At 45.5% G+C, this 17,676-nt stretch overlaps 1 protein-coding gene across 1 annotated transcript in view; it reads right to left on the minus strand.

Annotated features, from left to right (window-relative positions):
• The window catches only part of itpr2 (inositol 1,4,5-trisphosphate receptor, type 2), a 65,601-nt gene that overhangs the window by 34,306 nt on the left and 13,619 nt on the right, over positions 1-17,676 (minus strand). Inside the window, exons 11-37 of the mRNA XM_084365278.1 lie at positions 15,073-15,224; positions 14,270-14,369; positions 14,016-14,176; positions 13,785-13,926; positions 13,509-13,667; positions 11,814-11,986; positions 11,183-11,302; positions 10,810-10,992; positions 10,437-10,688; positions 10,214-10,361; positions 9,983-10,130; positions 9,101-9,288; positions 8,872-8,995; positions 8,722-8,779; positions 8,423-8,594; positions 7,975-8,142; positions 7,100-7,186; positions 6,886-7,011; positions 6,642-6,764; positions 6,235-6,435; positions 5,874-6,125; positions 4,926-5,051; positions 4,628-4,756; positions 4,175-4,295; positions 3,881-4,062; positions 3,323-3,465; positions 2,118-2,226 (exon numbers count right to left, since the gene is read on the minus strand). Of these exons, the coding sequence (XP_084221404.1) occupies positions 2,118-2,226; positions 3,323-3,465; positions 3,881-4,062; positions 4,175-4,295; positions 4,628-4,756; positions 4,926-5,051; positions 5,874-6,125; positions 6,235-6,435; positions 6,642-6,764; positions 6,886-7,011; positions 7,100-7,186; positions 7,975-8,142; positions 8,423-8,594; positions 8,722-8,779; positions 8,872-8,995; positions 9,101-9,288; positions 9,983-10,130; positions 10,214-10,361; positions 10,437-10,688; positions 10,810-10,992; positions 11,183-11,302; positions 11,814-11,986; positions 13,509-13,667; positions 13,785-13,926; positions 14,016-14,176; positions 14,270-14,369; positions 15,073-15,224 (4,047 nt within the window). The remainder of the gene's footprint in view (positions 1-2,117; positions 2,227-3,322; positions 3,466-3,880; positions 4,063-4,174; positions 4,296-4,627; positions 4,757-4,925; positions 5,052-5,873; positions 6,126-6,234; positions 6,436-6,641; positions 6,765-6,885; positions 7,012-7,099; positions 7,187-7,974; positions 8,143-8,422; positions 8,595-8,721; positions 8,780-8,871; positions 8,996-9,100; positions 9,289-9,982; positions 10,131-10,213; positions 10,362-10,436; positions 10,689-10,809; positions 10,993-11,182; positions 11,303-11,813; positions 11,987-13,508; positions 13,668-13,784; positions 13,927-14,015; positions 14,177-14,269; positions 14,370-15,072; positions 15,225-17,676) is intronic.

Here is a 17,676-nt window from a genome sequence, read left to right on the forward strand (position 1 = left end):
AATGTTTGTACACAGTATCAGTATGCATGTCTTTTCATTTTTTTCCCCTGAAAAGCCTCCGTCACCCCAGACATCTCGAGGGCCAAGTGGGAGCACAAACATTTATAAAGCTGCCCCTTATCTGACAGCCAAAACAAGTGAAGTGCAGCAGTCAGAGCCAACACATCTCTATACTGTGGCTGCTGCAAGATCTCTCCCTCGCCGCCCCGTCAGCGCTCCTGGCGTGACCCGGGCAGAACAGAGACCGGGGGCCCGGGTGGGAAGAGAGGGGAAGAGAGAGAGAGATAGACGGAGAATAACTCGGCTGGGCGGACAGAACGCGATAGACTGAGACAATGCGTGGAGGGGGCAAAGGAGGAAGAGAGAGGCAGTGAGCGGACAGAAGAGTGAGAGTAAGGAGGGAGGGAGGGAGGATGGAGGGAGGGAGGGAGGGAGGGAGGGAGAACATGATGGTCCACGTGACGCTGGCTCAGCCACTGCAGGCTGTTACGTAAGCGCACCCCCTGCCCTGTCTCCTCATAGACTGAGCAGACTCCGCTTCTCTCCAATCCCTCACCCTGCAGCCGCTGCCCACTTTTTTTTTTCCCTTCCACTCACATGGCTCCTCACATGGCTGCCTCCCTCCCTCCCTTCCTCCCTCCCTCCCTTCCTCCCTCCCTCCCTCCATCTCTTTCTCTCTCGCTCTCCTCCACCCACTCGTTGCATCCCAGGGGAGCCACCAACCTCTGCTGCCTATGCTGTCACTCTGTCTCTCTCTCCTTCTGTTTTTTGTCTGTCTGCCTCTCTCTCTCTCATTATTTCCATCAATCGTTTCTCTCTCTCCCTCCCTCCCTCCCTCCCTCCCTCTTTCTCCTGTGCAGCGAGGCTGCAGCTCCACGCTCAGGGCTACAGGGATATGACAAAGAGAGGCCACAAATACATGCTCGAGCACACTCACGCACACCTACACAAACTGACATTTCACATATCGTTACCGCACTGTCTGGCTTCTCGAATGCGCCGAGCCGCTTTTTAAAAAAAAAAGTGACTGTTTTTCCACTTTGAATTCCTCTGATCTCGTTCCACACAACTGTTGAATAATTTGCCTTTCGAAAACAAAAAAAATAATAATAGAAAAACAGCTTGGCTGACTGACACAAGACGCACGTACAAATAGGGAAAACAAAACTCGGATACCTCAGGCAGCTGTAAGTGACACCGGCTGACATGTACTATAGTGAGAAAGGTAGTAATGCAATCACGCTTAAATAGAGGATAAAGCCACATGCATACATTATGTTTTAACAGCTGATGATCTGGTGCAACATAAACAGCCTTTAGTACGCGGCTGCACGAAGCCGCACGTGCCGTCCCCCCACGTTTAGCACAATTATCTGACTTCCAGACAATCCTTTGGAGCGGTTGTCTTCTTATTGAAGTCTCGTCTGGAGCGCTTCATGTTGTGTGGATTGCATCTCGCAGCACAGCTGGAACAAACTCTCCTGAACCTTCCAGAGGTGATTTCACACCTCACCTTTTTTTTTTTTTTTTTTTTTCTTTCAGACTTTGGCCTCCGCACCCTTGCTGTGCACAAACATCCACACACTGCCCTCCCTTTAAGTCTCCTCTACCAACTCTTGTCATTCACTTTCCAAGGCCTCTGGCTGAGAGGGGGTGCAGCAGGAGACGGGCTCCCACACCCCCCACTCGCTGCAGTATTGATTTGTTTGTTCAGTGCTTGCCCCCCCCTCCTCCTCCTCCTCTTCCTCCGCCTCCTCCTCCTTCCCTTACTTCCTCCCCTCCTATTCTCCCTCTCAGTGTGAGTGTGTCCTCAAGTGCCTCCCTGCCTTATGTAACATAGAAAGGCCCACAGCATACTGATGAAGGGGAGTCTGGGCTCTGGGCCGACAGACCTGGGAGAAAACAAGGACTACACTGCACTGCTGATAGGAGAGCAGCACTGCTGACACTTGAGGACGCGGATAAATCCGCTCCAAACTTTAAGATGATTGTACCTAATTAATGTGTTTTTTCACGCACTGGTGAGAGTATGAGATTTTCTCGTAGAATCCTAAAATTCTGGCTTCTGAAAGTGAGAGATTATTGAATGAAAACCTCGTTTGGGTCTGAGTACTCACAGTCTCCTCAAAGCACTCCTTCTTGTCCAGCATCTCTCGGAGTGTCTGCAGGATCTTGATGCACAGCTTCTCCTCTTTGTCCATTAACTTCTTGGTGTGTTTAATCAGTCTGACAGGGTGACAAGAGAAGTGCCAGATCATTTATGGCTGCGTCCTGCTAATGCAGTCACTGGCTCACAAGTAAAAAAACAAAGCAAATGCTTTTCATCGATCGCCACAGGTGAGATCTCCTTTTGTGTCTCTCCAGGGAGGTCAGACAGCAGCAGCAGGGTAACAGCACCCCCGGAGGTCTGATGGTGTATCAAACTAATTTGTCAGGAGATGAGTGAATTATTTTAGTTTGAGTTGTTTGACCAGAGTTACATTAATTATTTATTTTTTTAGCTAAATGTTTGTAATGTTCATTTATTTAAATTTTTTTTTTTTTGCTTTGGAATGTAACTAAGTACATTTTACTCAAGTAATGTACTTAAGTCCAACTTTGAGGTATATTATCTGTTACTACATATTTCCACTCAACTACATTTTGGATGCAAATACTGTAGTTTTGCATCACAGTCAAAGTAGCGCACTTTTAAATGTATTTATCTGATCAGCGATAAAAAAAACATTGATTCTCAGGGGTGAAAGTAACCAACTGCATCTACTCAAATTACTCTAATTAAGTCTGTAATTTTACTGGTACTTAAGTATGCATTAGTATGCATAACATCATAATTGAGCACTGAGTACAATTTGAATTAATTTCCAAACCTTTCATCTCCAGTTTTATATAAAAGGTTTGCTGTTGTGCTCAACACACAGTACACAAGCCTTGTTATCATGGTGTCACATATTCATATCCATATCATGACAACACATGTAAATATGTGTATCATTTACTTTTACATGTTCTGTTGACACTTTTAGACTTTCACTTTTACCAAAGTAATGTTTTAACATGATCCCTTTTTTTTCTACTCAGTGATGCCATTTTGCGACACTGATTATTTACAGTACATTATATTACTTCACAATTACTGGTCATCTTTAACTCGGCACATATTGAATACCAGCTTTTCTGTCCAAAATCTCATCCACCTCCAAACCACTATATCAGTCACGCAGCTACACGAACACTTTAAAATGCGGCCTCCAGGCTTTCAGAAGTTGGGAGTGTGTTCTTTTTGTTCCATACATACTGTGGGTTGTACACGGTGACTTACTTGGACATGAAAGCTCCGCTCTCGCAGCGTAACCGAGCAGCCTCTGGAAACAGCAGCTCGGGGCTGTGGAGAACGTCCACCAGCACAGAAAACTCTGCCTGAACCTTCGGACTGAACTGCTCCTCTAGAAGAGACACGACCCCCTGCACATCACAGAGAGACACAGAGAAGGGCTCAAGGAGATGCCGTCCTGGAGAGGTTGATACTGAAGACCATGGGTCAGGTCTATCGTTCCGGTTCAGACTCAAATATCTCAGAAACTTTTTCATGCATCACCCGAAGCCTAGTAACTTTGCTGATGCCCAAACTTTTCCTCTAGAGCCATCATGATGTCGATTATTTCATTTTTTAAGTGAAATGCATCAACAACTATTGAATGGATTGCCATCAAATGTGGTCCAGACATTAATGTCTCCCTCGGGATAAACGCTATTAACTTTGATGAACCCCTGAATTTACATGTAGGACAAAAAATAAAATTTGTCACACTTACATACCTAGAAAATAATGACATTCTCGTCGGCCTTAGTGCTAATCAGCAAATGTTAGCACGCTCACCTGCAGCTTCTCAATGATATTCTTGTAGTCAGGGCCGCCCAGGGGCTCCTTGCGAGGTCGTGTGCGCGCAGAGATCCTCCAGTCTTTGGCTGCTCGCTGCACCATGGTGCTGTGGACCTTGAGGGACAAAGTGTTCACCTGACTGTCCAGGTCCACTGGGATGGCTATGGCGCGTGCCTTAGCTGAGGGAAGAAGATGAAGGGTCAGATGACGCAATTTTAAATGTATCTCAATGCCTCCATCTCCATTACTGTTCGCATTCAAAAGGCGGGACGGCAGAATAGCAACGCTCACCGACGTCAGCCAGTGTTTTTATGCAGCTCTCGATGTTCGCCTTCTGAGGCGAGTTGATCCAGGTGCAGTTGTAGATCCTGAAAGAAGACTGAAGCAGCTTGATGAAGACAGACTGGTTTGTCTGTGAAAAGAGGAGAGAGAGCAGGGAATACAGGTCTTTTAGGGCATAAGTGCAGAGAAAGACAGATAATTCGGATGGGAACACTTGAATATCGTCTCTGATAGGAGACATTAGTACAGACTTCTGCATGAAACACCTGAAGCAGCTGCTTTAGGTGCAAATGTCTGCAATCAAACGAGAAGGATTCAGGCGAAGGTAGAGTGAAGCAGGAAGTCTGCTGTCAAATATTTTACTGTAAAGTAGCTAAAAGTTGGCGAAGGATTCAGATGTGACGTGAGTGAGCCTCCCTGTGCGGGCACGTCTAACCAGCTGTCAGAGGTGGAAAACAATACCTGCAGGTTGGAGTGGTTGACAGAGAAAGGCGAGCTGAAGAAACCCTTGACAATGGCCATCACCGTCTCTGTCACATACTTCTCCAGGGCAGGATCGGCGTGGTTGCGGTCTGTCGTAGTGTTGCACACCTGAAATACAAAACCAAAAGCGAGCTCAACCTCACATCGCAGCTCTGTCGTTTTCTCTTCACATGCAGTGCGTGATTAGATTTAGCACATAAGTAAGTCTCGTGTACGCTGCCTCATTAGAAAAGTATCAGGCAGACGTGTGTGACCTTCAAATCTGACAGGGCCTTACTCTGGACATGTCCACCAGGAAGTTGTCAAAGAGCTTCCAGATGTGGTTGGAGGTGTAGATCTCCTTCATTTCAACCTCTGTGTCCACGTAGCAGTGATTCACGAAGTTTACGTAGGCAGTTTTCACCTGAGGGTTAAAGAAATAAGAAATAAGATGCCTTAAGAGAGATTGTAGCCAAAACATTGTTCTCAGTTTGAAATAATTACAATACCTTCATTTCTCTAGCACTTTATATAACTTATCTTACTGATAATATAACAATAGGAATGTAGACGGTAAAGGCAACAAGAAAACAAGAAGACTAGAGACACAAAAATGCAAAAGGCAAAATGTGAATATATATATATATATATATATATATATATATATATATATATATATATATTCACAAATAAAAAGAATAAAAGAAAAAAGTGTTGCTCGGCACTTTCAACATGTCGCCTAACTCGAGAATTTTGTCATATTTTGTCGCATAATGTGTCACAATACTGGAACTTTTAACTTCACTACAATACTTACTTAAATAAAACATTGTTATTGGATACCTCGGGGAAAAGCTGGCACAACATTGAGGGCGTAACATTTCAGATTTGTATTTAAATATAAACATAACAAGACTTGTGTACTTTGTGTTAAGAACAACAGCATCTAAGTTCATTTAGCTCTGGAGGAGATGGGGGCACGACAGCGGTGCACGGGTCAACTTACTGTCGGAGAGGAGAGCGGAAAAAACACAGCTAGTGCTGCAGTATCGATAATACGAATATTAAAATATTCAGTATCAATATCTATTGATATTTCGAAACACTAGTGTCAAGCGCCCTCGACATTGGAGCAGCCAGAAAGGCGCCACCTGAAGATCCAAGGTTGCAACTGGCTCGTATCGGGGCCAAGATCTCTTTAAGTTATTTATATGAATGCTCTCTAGTGACATGCTCCGGCCCTCACCTCTGGTATACAGTGGACATCAGTGACAACTTTGACAATGTCGTCCAGTGGAAGCAGAGAGTTGCATTTCAGCTCAGTGTAGACGTTCTTGCCCTCCGTGCAGGCGGCCAGCAGCTCCACCAGCGTGTTGTGGTAGGCCAGAGCTCCGTCTTCATCCGTCCGCTCTCGCTCGGAGCCCATCATCTGCAGCAGCACCGGGAAGGAGGAGCGGTCGTTGTAGAACACCAGCACGTCCTCGCCTCCGTTCACCAGCTGGACACGAACAGTGATAGTAACAAGCGCATTAATTGCTTTCTCTGCTAATATTTCTTATTTTGGGAAACTGTCATGTGGCTTAATGAGACGTGAATGTCGTTCTCACCTCCGTCATGACTTTGTCCTGACATTTCTTCACGTACTTCCCGTCAGCTTTCACGATGGTTTCCAGGAACTTGAGGTACTGAACGTGTCTTCCGTGTGTTTCGATGCAGTGGACGAAATGATGGACCACGCGGTCGCTGATCTCGTTGCACAGCTGGTAGTTGTTCATAAAGATGTGACGCATTGTCTCCGCCTCCAGCAACTGGTGAAAAACACAGAAGAAGATCTTTATATAATACGTACATTTATTTAATTGTACAACAGGAAAAAGAAACAAAGAAAACTGGTCCTGCTCATAAAAACTAGGATAAAATATCACTTGTATATTTCATTAAAGGCTAATTCTGCCAGAAAAGAGGACAAAGTAGATCAACAAAGGGGAAAAACAGCGACATCACATCAATTTACCCCTGGAGTGAGGAAGAGGTTCAGGTGTTTATGTAGCAGAACTTGGTTCTGAGGGTTTCCTCTGCAGAAGTTCTGCAGAAACGTGTGTGCCAGGGTCATGATCTCGTTCATCTTCTCGTCGCTCTGTGCGAAGGCAGAACCAAACAAACAAAAGGAAGCATTATGAGAGGGAGTGTCAGACGGACGGACAGAGATTTCACAGAAACATAAAGCGCGAGGAGTCATCCAGTTCAATATTACTCACCGTCTCATAGGGGATCTGCAGCAGGTCCAGCACCACAGTGTGAGCCCCCATGTTCTTCAGCAGCCTCTGCTGCTGCACACGACTCTTCTTACTGGGATAACACAGCTTACTGAGCCTCAGCAGGATCTGAATATCAGACACACACACATCTATTATAGACACACTACAGAACAAAGTGTTATAAATAAGCAGGAGATCCGGACACGGAGCTCACCTCTTTGACAATGTTGTAGTTGTTTGCTTTGTTGCTGTCGATTTGAGGCTTGATATCTCCATCCTGCACCGGGCTCAGGACGACCTCCTGGAGAGAGAAACACACGAATAACAGACCTTTAGTGATTAAGGGTGCAATATGTAAGGATTGGCATCTTGTCATATTTATACTCTAAACAAAGGGGGGGCGGCATATTACTAGAATAACGGCTAACTGCTGCTAACTATAGCTACCGTAAGCTAGTTAACTTAGTTAGCCGTGCAGCTAGCGGTCAGGGCTCGTTGCTCGGAGCATCAGTGTGTTGGTGTTAACACTCGAGGTAGGCCGGGGCTAGCCGGTTAGCATGCTAGCTTCAGTAGATATTTCTGCAACACAATACATGAAAAACTGACCTCTAACCCTTTTTAACATATTGCACCTTTAAACTTGAAGGCACGCATCTATAAAGGTTTATCTTTGGCGTGCAATAACCTCCACATCCAGCCTCTAATCACCAGGCATTCGTCACAGTGCGGTGGGAAACATCCCAGCTCAGATCTTTATCGTCCTTATTATTGCATTATTGCAACAAGAATGATGTAAAAACCACCCTACATGTTACCGGCCGGACTAATAAAAGCTGATTTACAGCAGCTTCCTGTTCTGCCAGATATTATTATTCATTATTCCCCTGCGCTAAGATAACAAAACAGCTCTGATGAATAACAGAAACAATAAACAAAGAAGCCATTTACAGTGCAGCCGAGTGACTGACGGGATGTTTACGATAAATATAGTAACTTCCTGCGGGGACACAAATGTCATTTCACACTAATATCTGAAGTGTGAAATTTTGCTTTTACGATGGCGGACACCACTAAATGATGGCACAGCACCTCGATGTTCTGCTCTTTGCCCTGCCGGACGCCCAGGTCTTCGCCGCTGTAGACGCCACTCTTCTCCACCCACAGCTCTGACTTCTCCACAGTCAGACGCAGCTGATCCAGGTCTGTCTTGATCTGCTTGTAGTTCTCCACGTCCTGCTCAGACACCAGCAGCTGGACCTGGAAAACACACGCACGCACACACACACACACTTGATGAGAAATAAACCAGACAAAGAACAAGTGTGTGTGAAAGCACATCTCTGCCAAGAAGTCTCACTGCACCACTTTGGAAAGTCAGCGAGTTGTTAAAATGGGAGCTGAGGAAGCTCTTAGTGAGACAGTTTACAGCCGCTGCCGTTTGGCCCTTTGGAGAACCCTCCTAATCCAAACTGATTACATCAACCATGACAAGAATCACTTAACTCAGGAAGTGCCTAACGCCGCACTCTGTCGCTACCTGTTTGAAGGCCTGCAGCACCTCGGCTCTCTGGCTGAAGTGTTTGAAGATGAGCTGCAGCGAGCCGGACACCAGCGGGGGGTAATCCTGCATGATCAGATGGATCAGCACCCTCAGAAACGTCCGGCCACCCTCGTCGTCCAGCTCCACGGCGCTCAACTCTGAGCTGGAACTACAAAAAGGCACACGTCAGCACAATACTGGCAGGTTTATGAGACTAATGAGCCAGATCATTCACAAACAGCTTACATCTTTATTTGTAATAACGTTTGAGTATATTTAAGCAAATCTCCACCAACCTCCCTGCAAACATGCTCTCTGCTTTGGTTGCAATCTCATCGATGTCTGGTTCAGAAGCTGGGGACAAAATAAAGTGGACAACAAGTCAGTGTAGTCTGGCAGAACGAACGCTTCATATTGTTTTTTTTAAGGAGAGAAGAAAGTCTCACATGTCATCGGGAGCATCTCCATCACAGAGGCGGAGCTGTCGGTTATGCTCTTGTCCCCAAACTCTTTCTTGTAGATGGACAACAAGTACGTGATCCTATAATCCAGCCTCACGCTCAGGATGAACTAACAGGGAAACAGAAAGCACACGAAAACACAATCAAAGGTTGAAATCAAACAGTTGAACAACTCCAGAAGTCACCAAAAGTGCGTCCAGTAGGTGGCGCTTACTTGCAGGATCTCGATGATCTTCAGCTTGGTGTCCATCACCATGACGTCCTCGATGTCCGGCAGCAAGAGTCCTTTCCCGTAGCGCAGGGAGGGAGGGGTGTCGGGGAGGCTGTGCGGCACGCCCCGACTCATCACCATCTGAGTCATCATTTCCCCGACTCCGTGGATCGTACGCAGGACATTGTTGCCTGAAGGAAACATTCATCTTCTTACATTCTGCATCCTGAAGCCTGTCATTTACATCCACTCACACACTTGATATAGTTCAGCCTTTGAAAGTAAAAGTTTGATGATGTGTATCACAAAAGCTAAAAAAAAAAAATCCCCTGAGGACATCAAATGGATGACCCAGGAACCTCTCTCAGCAATGTTAAACATCTCCAAAAGAGTTTTTCAATCCAGTTACAGTCTCTCCTGAATCATTTCCAAGAGCAGGATCTGTCTTTTTTGTTCTCTGATCTGAAGAAAGTCATCTTTAACCTCGTATCGACATGTTATTTTGGTTCCACTGACACTCAGGCTTCTTCTACCAAGAGCTGCAAACTATCACGCCAGTTCCTTTCTACCTCTGGGTGCTACTTTCACAGGCGAGAGTCTAAATCCCAAAGCTTTTGGGTGTAGCGTTGCTCCTGCATACATTTACGAACTGCCGCATCCACATACTGCATCTAGAAAGCTGAGGACTCCTGACGCTGAGCTCTTGTCTGTCTCTAATTTGAATCATACGTCCCTTTCTATTAGCTTTTTTATATTGTTACCCAAATTATAGATCAGCCTCCTCCTGCCTCATTAGCTTAAAACTTTGTATCTTCCATTTGAAGTAGATCTATGTTGAGCAATGCGATGAAATGATGCACTGTGTGACTGTGTAGCAGCACTGACCAGCCTCCGGGCTCTTGTTGAGCTTGTTCATGAAGGTGAGTGGGTGCTGGACAATATCCAGGATAGCCAGCAGAGTGCGTGTGAGACGCAGCAGCTCGCTAAAGCTGTAGAAGCCAAAGTAAACCAGGTTGCGAGCCAGATTCACCACCTGGGAGAGAGAAGTAAAACAAGCATGTCACTCGGAGAGCCGACGTGAGAAAATAAAAATGAAAAATGTTGATTTTAGTTTACCTCTAGCGTGAGTTCGTTCTTGTCTTTATCCCCGAATGGGTAAGGCTGGCTGACCACATCTCTGAGGTATTCTTCCACAAACTCCATGGTGGGAGCAAACTTCCTCTTCATCTCCTCTCTGGAGGTGTCAGTGGACTCATATTCGAACCTGTGGAGAAGCACGACCTCAATCACAATCACAGCAATGCACGTAACACACGTAATCACACAGACAGACGCCTACTCATGGATGGTGATCTTGGAGGGGATCTCGGTCCAGAGGCGGGCGTAGCGAACGGGCACCACGGCTTCCTGCGGGTCGCGGTCCACGTGCATGTGCAGCATGAGGCGGCAGAAGGAGGCTCGGAGGTTGTAGGGCAGGCAGTCGTCGAACATGCAGCGCAGGATCAGATCCACGGGCAGCTGGCAGGTGATCTGGTTGATGGCCAGGTACTGACGGTCCAGACACATTTTAGCAAACAGGTTGAGCTGGTACCTGCAGAGGAGGCGAGGGGGAGAAAAAGTACGTCATGTGAAGGGGAGAAAAGGGAAAAAGGTATATTCTTTCTTGCTTGTGTGTTACTGGGGAGGTGTAGCACATGGGGCACCACCGTCACCTGTAATAGGTGATGATGTCTACATCCATCTTGTGGTTGCCCTTAGCATCCTGGGCCAGGTGGCGAATGGATTTGCCGTGAGGCTCCTTGTGGCTGTCGATCCAGTAGAGCCAAACCTCCTCCTCCTCGGCCTCCTCCTGCAGCAGAGACGACTCCAGGGTGGTCTCCGTGTTAGGGATCAACCTGTGAGGGAGAAAGTGTGACATAAAGACAAATTGCACATATTACAGTCTGACGTCGAGCTGTTTCACAAGAGAGGAAACTGCAGAGAGGACCGTACGCGCGTGTTTATACATGTTTGAAGATGAACGACTAGAATACGACAGGATCAACTTGGATGTTTTAAATATAGATACCACAGGGTGTGACTCACTTGGTCTGGATGAGGATATCTGCGTTGGTGGGGTTCAGCATGAATTTACAGATAAGCTCCTGCGTGACGGGGATGGCAGTCTTGTTGGACACGCAGAGATCAGAGAGATAATCCAGGAATCTGGGAGAGTAAAAACAGACATGAATCAACACATTAACACACAAAAGATCCAGCATAGGAACACACACGGGACCGACTGTGCACATGGGAGTCGGAGCGTGTTCCTGATATGTATTTATAAATCCAATGATTTTAAATATATGTTATGTGTATATTACTAGATAATACTTTAGGGAAACGTGATTTTGATAGATTGTATTCAATTATTAACAGCGAGTGCATTATTAAATATATATTTAAATATTTATGAAGACGACAATAACATGAGCCTGTTTCAATTTATACAGTTTAACAGACACAAGTTATGAAACAAACCTTGAATGTTAATATATTAGATCTACATATATGAGAAATGTATTTCTATCGCATTATACTGTGTTTCTGTCACAGTGTCTTGTGTCTATAGAATAATAAAGTTGTATCCACTCTGTCAGACTCTTCCTTCATATTTTTTCTATTATTAAATTGTTTCTTTAGGTCATGTAATCTGTGGGAGGTGCACATTTCAGACCTGGGCTCCCTGTTGCGCCTCAGCAGGTTGACGAAGGTCTCGATCTCTCTGGCTGTGATGTGTTTCTCCAGCAGCTTGCGGTTGTTGTGCAGCAGGGCAGTGATTGTGTCCTCGGCCAGGATCTCATACCCAATCTGAGACTGCATGATTGAGAACTTCTTGGCTATATATTCCTGCGTGGCACAAAAAAACATTGGGTTGTAAAAACTTGCGAAGAAGAAAAGTCTGAGGGGTAAAAATGTGCTGAATCACTGCATCCAATGTGTTTATTTAATAATCCAGGGAGAACTTCTTGGAGATAAGTTTTTAAATAAACGGCCTGAAGTGACCCACAGACACACCTGACAGCTGACCATCACACCCGCGGCCTGTTAGCCACCGAGCAGCTCAACACGACCTACATGTGTTGAGACAAGGGCTGGAAATGATGACCGTTTTCATCAGGGCGAGGTTTTTAGTTTATTTTGCTTGATGAGCACAAAATAAACTAAAATATTGAATTTTTAATGAAATAAAATTGAGAAACACGAGCAAATCTTCACATTTTCAAAGGTGTTATTAGCAAAAGTTTGGTATTTTCTTGAAAAAATAGTTAAAGCAAGCAAATACAGTAGACTTGCATTTCTATAGCGCTTTTCCAGTCTACTGACCACTCAAAGGGCTCTACAACACCTTCACCCACTCATACACTGATGGCAGAGGCTGACATGCCAGGTGCCAACTGCTCATCAGGAGTAATTTGGGGCTCAGCATCTTGCTCAAGGACACTTCCAGCCAGGGATTCGAACCAGCGACCTCCCGATTACTAGACGACCCGCTCTACCGCCTGAGCTACAGCTACATCTGAGGCGTATTCACAGCAGGCATTTTGATTTGTTATAGCAGAGAAGCACAGGAGATACTAATAACATTAACGATGGCTTTGTTCTACTCAAGGTTCCCTGCGAGCCATAACAGTTTGGTGATTCCTTTTATCATTAACATCTGTGCTTTTCCTCCCGCGACATGTAGAAATGTCTTTAAAAAAGGCCGGTCGCTGTGATGAAGTAATTTGGTGAGCGGAACGAGAATAAAAGCAGGAAATTAACCTCAGCGTGGTACAGCTGTTTTACTTCTAGTTTTATTCTTGTTATAAAACCACACTGCTAAAATGCTGGACGACAGCGGCGAAAGCAGAAATAAGTTATTTCTAGAAGTTAGCGAGCAGCACCAGCTGGTCGTACCTGAGCAGGGAAGGCTTCAGTGTAATGAACTTAGAAGGGGAGCGTTTAATTCCTCCGAAAATAAAACTCCCTTTTCCTGATTAAAAAATCAGATCAGCTCACTTTCATTAATAAACTTGCCATGAATTATTCATGTTCGTCCAATAATCGATTCAAAAGACTCTTTCAGCGCTCCTTTGTTTTCTTGATTGAGGGCATCATCACAGCAGCTGTGGTCAGACTGATAATGTCCCAGGAAAAAAAGCCTGAATCTCATCTTAAAAAAACATTCACATCGCCTCTGTCTTGGAAATATTTCGGACAGTCTAAGTAAAGATGAAACCTACCTCGTAAAAATCTGTCATGAAACACGTCATTAAAAAAAAAAAAGATCCATCCTCTGTCCTTCCGCTACCCCACATCCCTGTGATAACAAGCGTGTGGATGAACTCAATACTCAATGTTAGACGTGTGCAGAGGGATGAAAACATGCCTGGTTCTTGCGATAGTCCTGCTGGGAGTGGCGTAGCACCCTGTAGCAGAGTCTCAACATGTACTTGAAGTGAGCGTAGCGCTGGTCCCCCAAATCCTCCAGCTTGAGCATCGGACCATCACCCTGATCCGTGAACGGAGCCTTCAGGATGCCAAAGATCTGAAGGGACGGACACCAGCACACGATGATAAAGAAAAGGGCCCGAGCAGGAAAATACTTTGATAAATACACTTCTGAATTTGTGCTCATTGTATGTGGTTGTGTACTCGTGCCAACCTGGGCGAGGATGTTTTGTTCCCTCATGAGCTTCTGCCTCTCTCGGTTGGGTGTGGAGGTGACCACGGACAGAACATCCTGGCCGTTGTTCGGTACCACGCACACAAAGAACACCAGGTCCTCCAGGAGCTTAGTCACAAACCTGAAAATATAATCAAGGCGATAAATTTAAATCAAATCATAAAAACGTTCACACCATCTCGTGCCACCTGTCTCGTCACGTGTCAGTACCTCCTCTCGTTCTGAGCGATGTTGCCGTACTGAAGCTTCCTCACGGTGGACTCCAGGACCTTGCTGGCATCGTTGGCAAAGTCCAAGTCTCTGACCTCCGACAGGGGAACAGACACGATGGCGAAAGCCTCTTTGTCCTCTTTAGTGGGGCAGGTGCCGATCTATTGTGAGAGCCAAGGGAAGAGTTGAAACAATGCATCCATGTTTGCTTTACTTGTGTGTCTCTGTGGGTGTGGACGGGTGTGTTTGGAGACCTTGAGCATAACCGGGCGCTCCTCCTCTGCGTCGATGGGGACGTTGGTGCTCGTCACCCAGGTGTTGGTGCACAGGTGCCGAAGTCTCACGTAGGAGTTTCTGAGGAAGAATGGGACAGGTCATTTACAGAAGACTATGGAGGATGTGCACTGTGTATACAGTATATGGTGTTTTTTCTGGGGCCCTGTGCATCTATACTCTGCATTATGTTCAGTTCTCACGATTAATAACCATCCCTCTTCATTAGGCCATAATAACAGCTAGCAGTACAGTTTGAGGGATGACAATGTCGCACTTTTGTAAAGTATATCTTAGCAACTACCACAATCCAGCACCACCATGACATCAATTTTTCTTTAATTTGTCCAACACTTTGGTTTATGACCAGAAGATACCTGCAAAACATTTGATATTCCCCATAAACATTGAGTGCTCTTTGGGTTTAGTATAGTACAGTTTAATGTTATGTGCTGATTGAATGACACACCTTATCTTCTAACACAGTTCCACTTGTTTGTGAAATTATCCAGTAACAAGTGTCAGCTGCTTCGAGTAGTTTTTATTTCTGACAAGAAAACGACACTTTCTTGAAGAAAACGCGCAGCAGCAGATGGTTTGGTGTCAGACTAAGTGATATTATCTCACCCTAATGGCAGATTTCCTGACAAGAACCGCTGTGCTCTGTGCTGTGAACTCTGGTTGAAAAATGCCCCCCCGTGGATAAAAACTACAGCAGATGTTGCTCGCTCTTGTTACTGCTGCCCTCCCCCCCCCCGCCCGCCCCACTGTGTGAGTGTCTGACCTGGGCACGAGACAGTCGGCCCGCTGCAGAGTGGTGGCATCCAGCTCAAACAGAGAGGCGATGTCATTCCCATGGGGAACAGAAACCAGGGTGAAAGCAATCTTCTCTGCAGCCTGATGTTTCCTCTTGGAGAACACAATGTCTGTCTCGTTCTGCAGCGCATGCACACACACACAAACACACACACATGCACACACACAGGAAGGAGAAGTTAGTGTCAGCAGTCTTAAAGCTTGTAAGGCGCAGACAGTTAAGTCTTTTATCAATACTCACACAGTGGATTTTTTTTTTACTGTACCAACAATCTTTAAACGCACAGTGCACAACACTGCACGTCCCTGTGTATGGTCAGTCTACATATCTAAATATATAACAGAAAGATGCACGAGTGTGTTCACGCTGTTACAAGTCGATGAACCTTCCTCGGAGCCTGCGTGGGCCACATCCAATTATTAATGTGGTTACTGATTATTCTGTAAACTGTTATTTTGTTGACTAACCATTAAAAAACTCAAGCTGTCAGTAAGATTAATTGATGGTGGATCAAAAAAAAAAAATCAATCTACGACTTTTTTTAATAGCTGATCAATCATTTAAGCCATTTTTAAGTAAAGATGTCAAACATTCATGATTCTGATTTGCCGCTTTTCTTTGCCAAATGTGATCGTAAATCTGAAAATCAGGGAAAAACTTCAGGAGCCGAGTAAACTGGAGCACAAGGATCAAGACAACAAACTTTTCAGCTCAAACGTTCAGTGACTTATGCTTCAACACTGTGTGTGTCTTCATGGATTCTGATGAAGATGCACGTGGCGTCGAAATGTGATCCTGAAGTTTTTCCTCATACTGGAACGCCCCTGCTCCAAGAGCAACGGACAGGCTTTCAGCTCCACGTGAGGTGGTCGAAGAGCGTTAAACTCCTTCTCTCAGTCAATTTAAACTCTTGTGTGCTTCAATAAAAAAAGCAATACAGTAATGAATGCACAACTCCAAGTCAGTCAGCTTCTAATACTAAAATACAGATAAAGGAGGCGACAGCCAGCGTGTATTTGGTGTATGACTTAAGATTATACATATAGATACACAGGATACTGTGATTCTGTCCACAGATCAGTTAATTTAGGCCCATACAGACCCCTTCTCTGTAGAAGTTGATGTTTACAACCACCAGAAAGTTGTCCACACCAGCAGTAACATCATCATCACTGACCACTGAACGCCTTCTTCATCTTAGAGAAGAGGTGTTAGTCTGAGGGTGTCCAAACAGGTGAGTGGTGGACGAGTTCAAATCTGCATTTCTGGCTGGCAGCCATCGTCACTGTGGACTTGAGGGCTTGTCCATTTCGTCAGAGAGTGCTGACTTGCAATTTACAATTACCCGAGACGGAAATAGCACAAAAGTTATTAACCACAAACTCCTGCCTAATCACTCAAACGGTCGAACTGCATGTGCACGGAAGAAAAAAGACCTGTGTGACTCTTTTTCGTCTGCCTCGGGCCATGAACTTATCAGTCACATCACTCATATCTGGCTATAATCTTAAAATACGGCCTCATTAAAGTGAACAGTGGAAGTGATGTCGAGTGTCAGTGAGTCCATGTGACCGAAAAGTAAAAGCAGAGACGTGTTTTGAGTCTGGTTGCCTTGACTTTCCACACATACTCGCAGAAAAAACTGATAGCCCAACTGTTGATAAAATCTATAATTGACGACAGACGGATGTGAGCCAAACTATACTGTCACAGCGCCTTACACTAATGAGGTATCAAATTACGCAGAAATGTAGCCAGAGAGCCATGACTTCTCTGTGTGCCGTGTTAGACACTGCGGTACGTAGGCTGCTACAGTCTCTACGCTGTGCAGATGCAGCAGATAATGGCGAGGGTTAATTTCTCCCACTGTTCTCTGCATGTCAATGGGAAGCTCCCCAGAGCTGCCTCCACGCCTCAGCTTCTCCATCCTCCCACTCCTCCCCTCCCCTCCCCTCCTCCTCCTCTGCTGGTGACTCACCCCACCAGCTTAGCACAGGCGAGTGGAGCAGAGCAGACAGCACGTCTGCCTCCCCTCCATCCCCTCTCGCAGGGCACCCCCACACCCAGACGTTATGTAAGGAGCCCCCTGTGTGTCTGAAATTCAGCATGTGCATGAGAGAGTGTGAGGCTGAGAGTGTCTCTCTGTGTGTGTGTGTGTGTGTGTGTGTGTGTGTGTGTGTGTGTGTGTCTGTGTTCCTGTGCATTGCCAGAATACAAATGCGCAAGGTAGCTGAGAGCTGAACGAAATGTCTAGATATAGATTCAGAGTTTGTGCGTGCGTGAGTGCGTGCACAAGTACTTTGTGAGTGTGAGAGAACTGGTGAGATTGCGTAACCGAAGGATGAGGAGACAGAAGAAGGGCCTGAAGTTGGACAGACAAGGAACAACCAGCTGAGATAATTGTTCCCTCTACGAAAACATACTTGTATCTTGAGTTCGAGTGCACTGTGACTCATCTATTGTGTAACATTACAAGCTATTTGCACTGCCTTTGCGTGTCCTGAATCAGTAATGTGAAAATTATGTTAGTGGTAGCCAATCAGAGGCGAGGTGCGGTGATTTTTGCAGCTT

Source organism: Pagrus pagrus, assembly GCF_965226575.1.
Source record: "Pagrus pagrus genome assembly, chromosome: 10".
Taxonomy (NCBI): Eukaryota; Metazoa; Chordata; class Actinopteri; order Spariformes; family Sparidae; genus Pagrus; species Pagrus pagrus.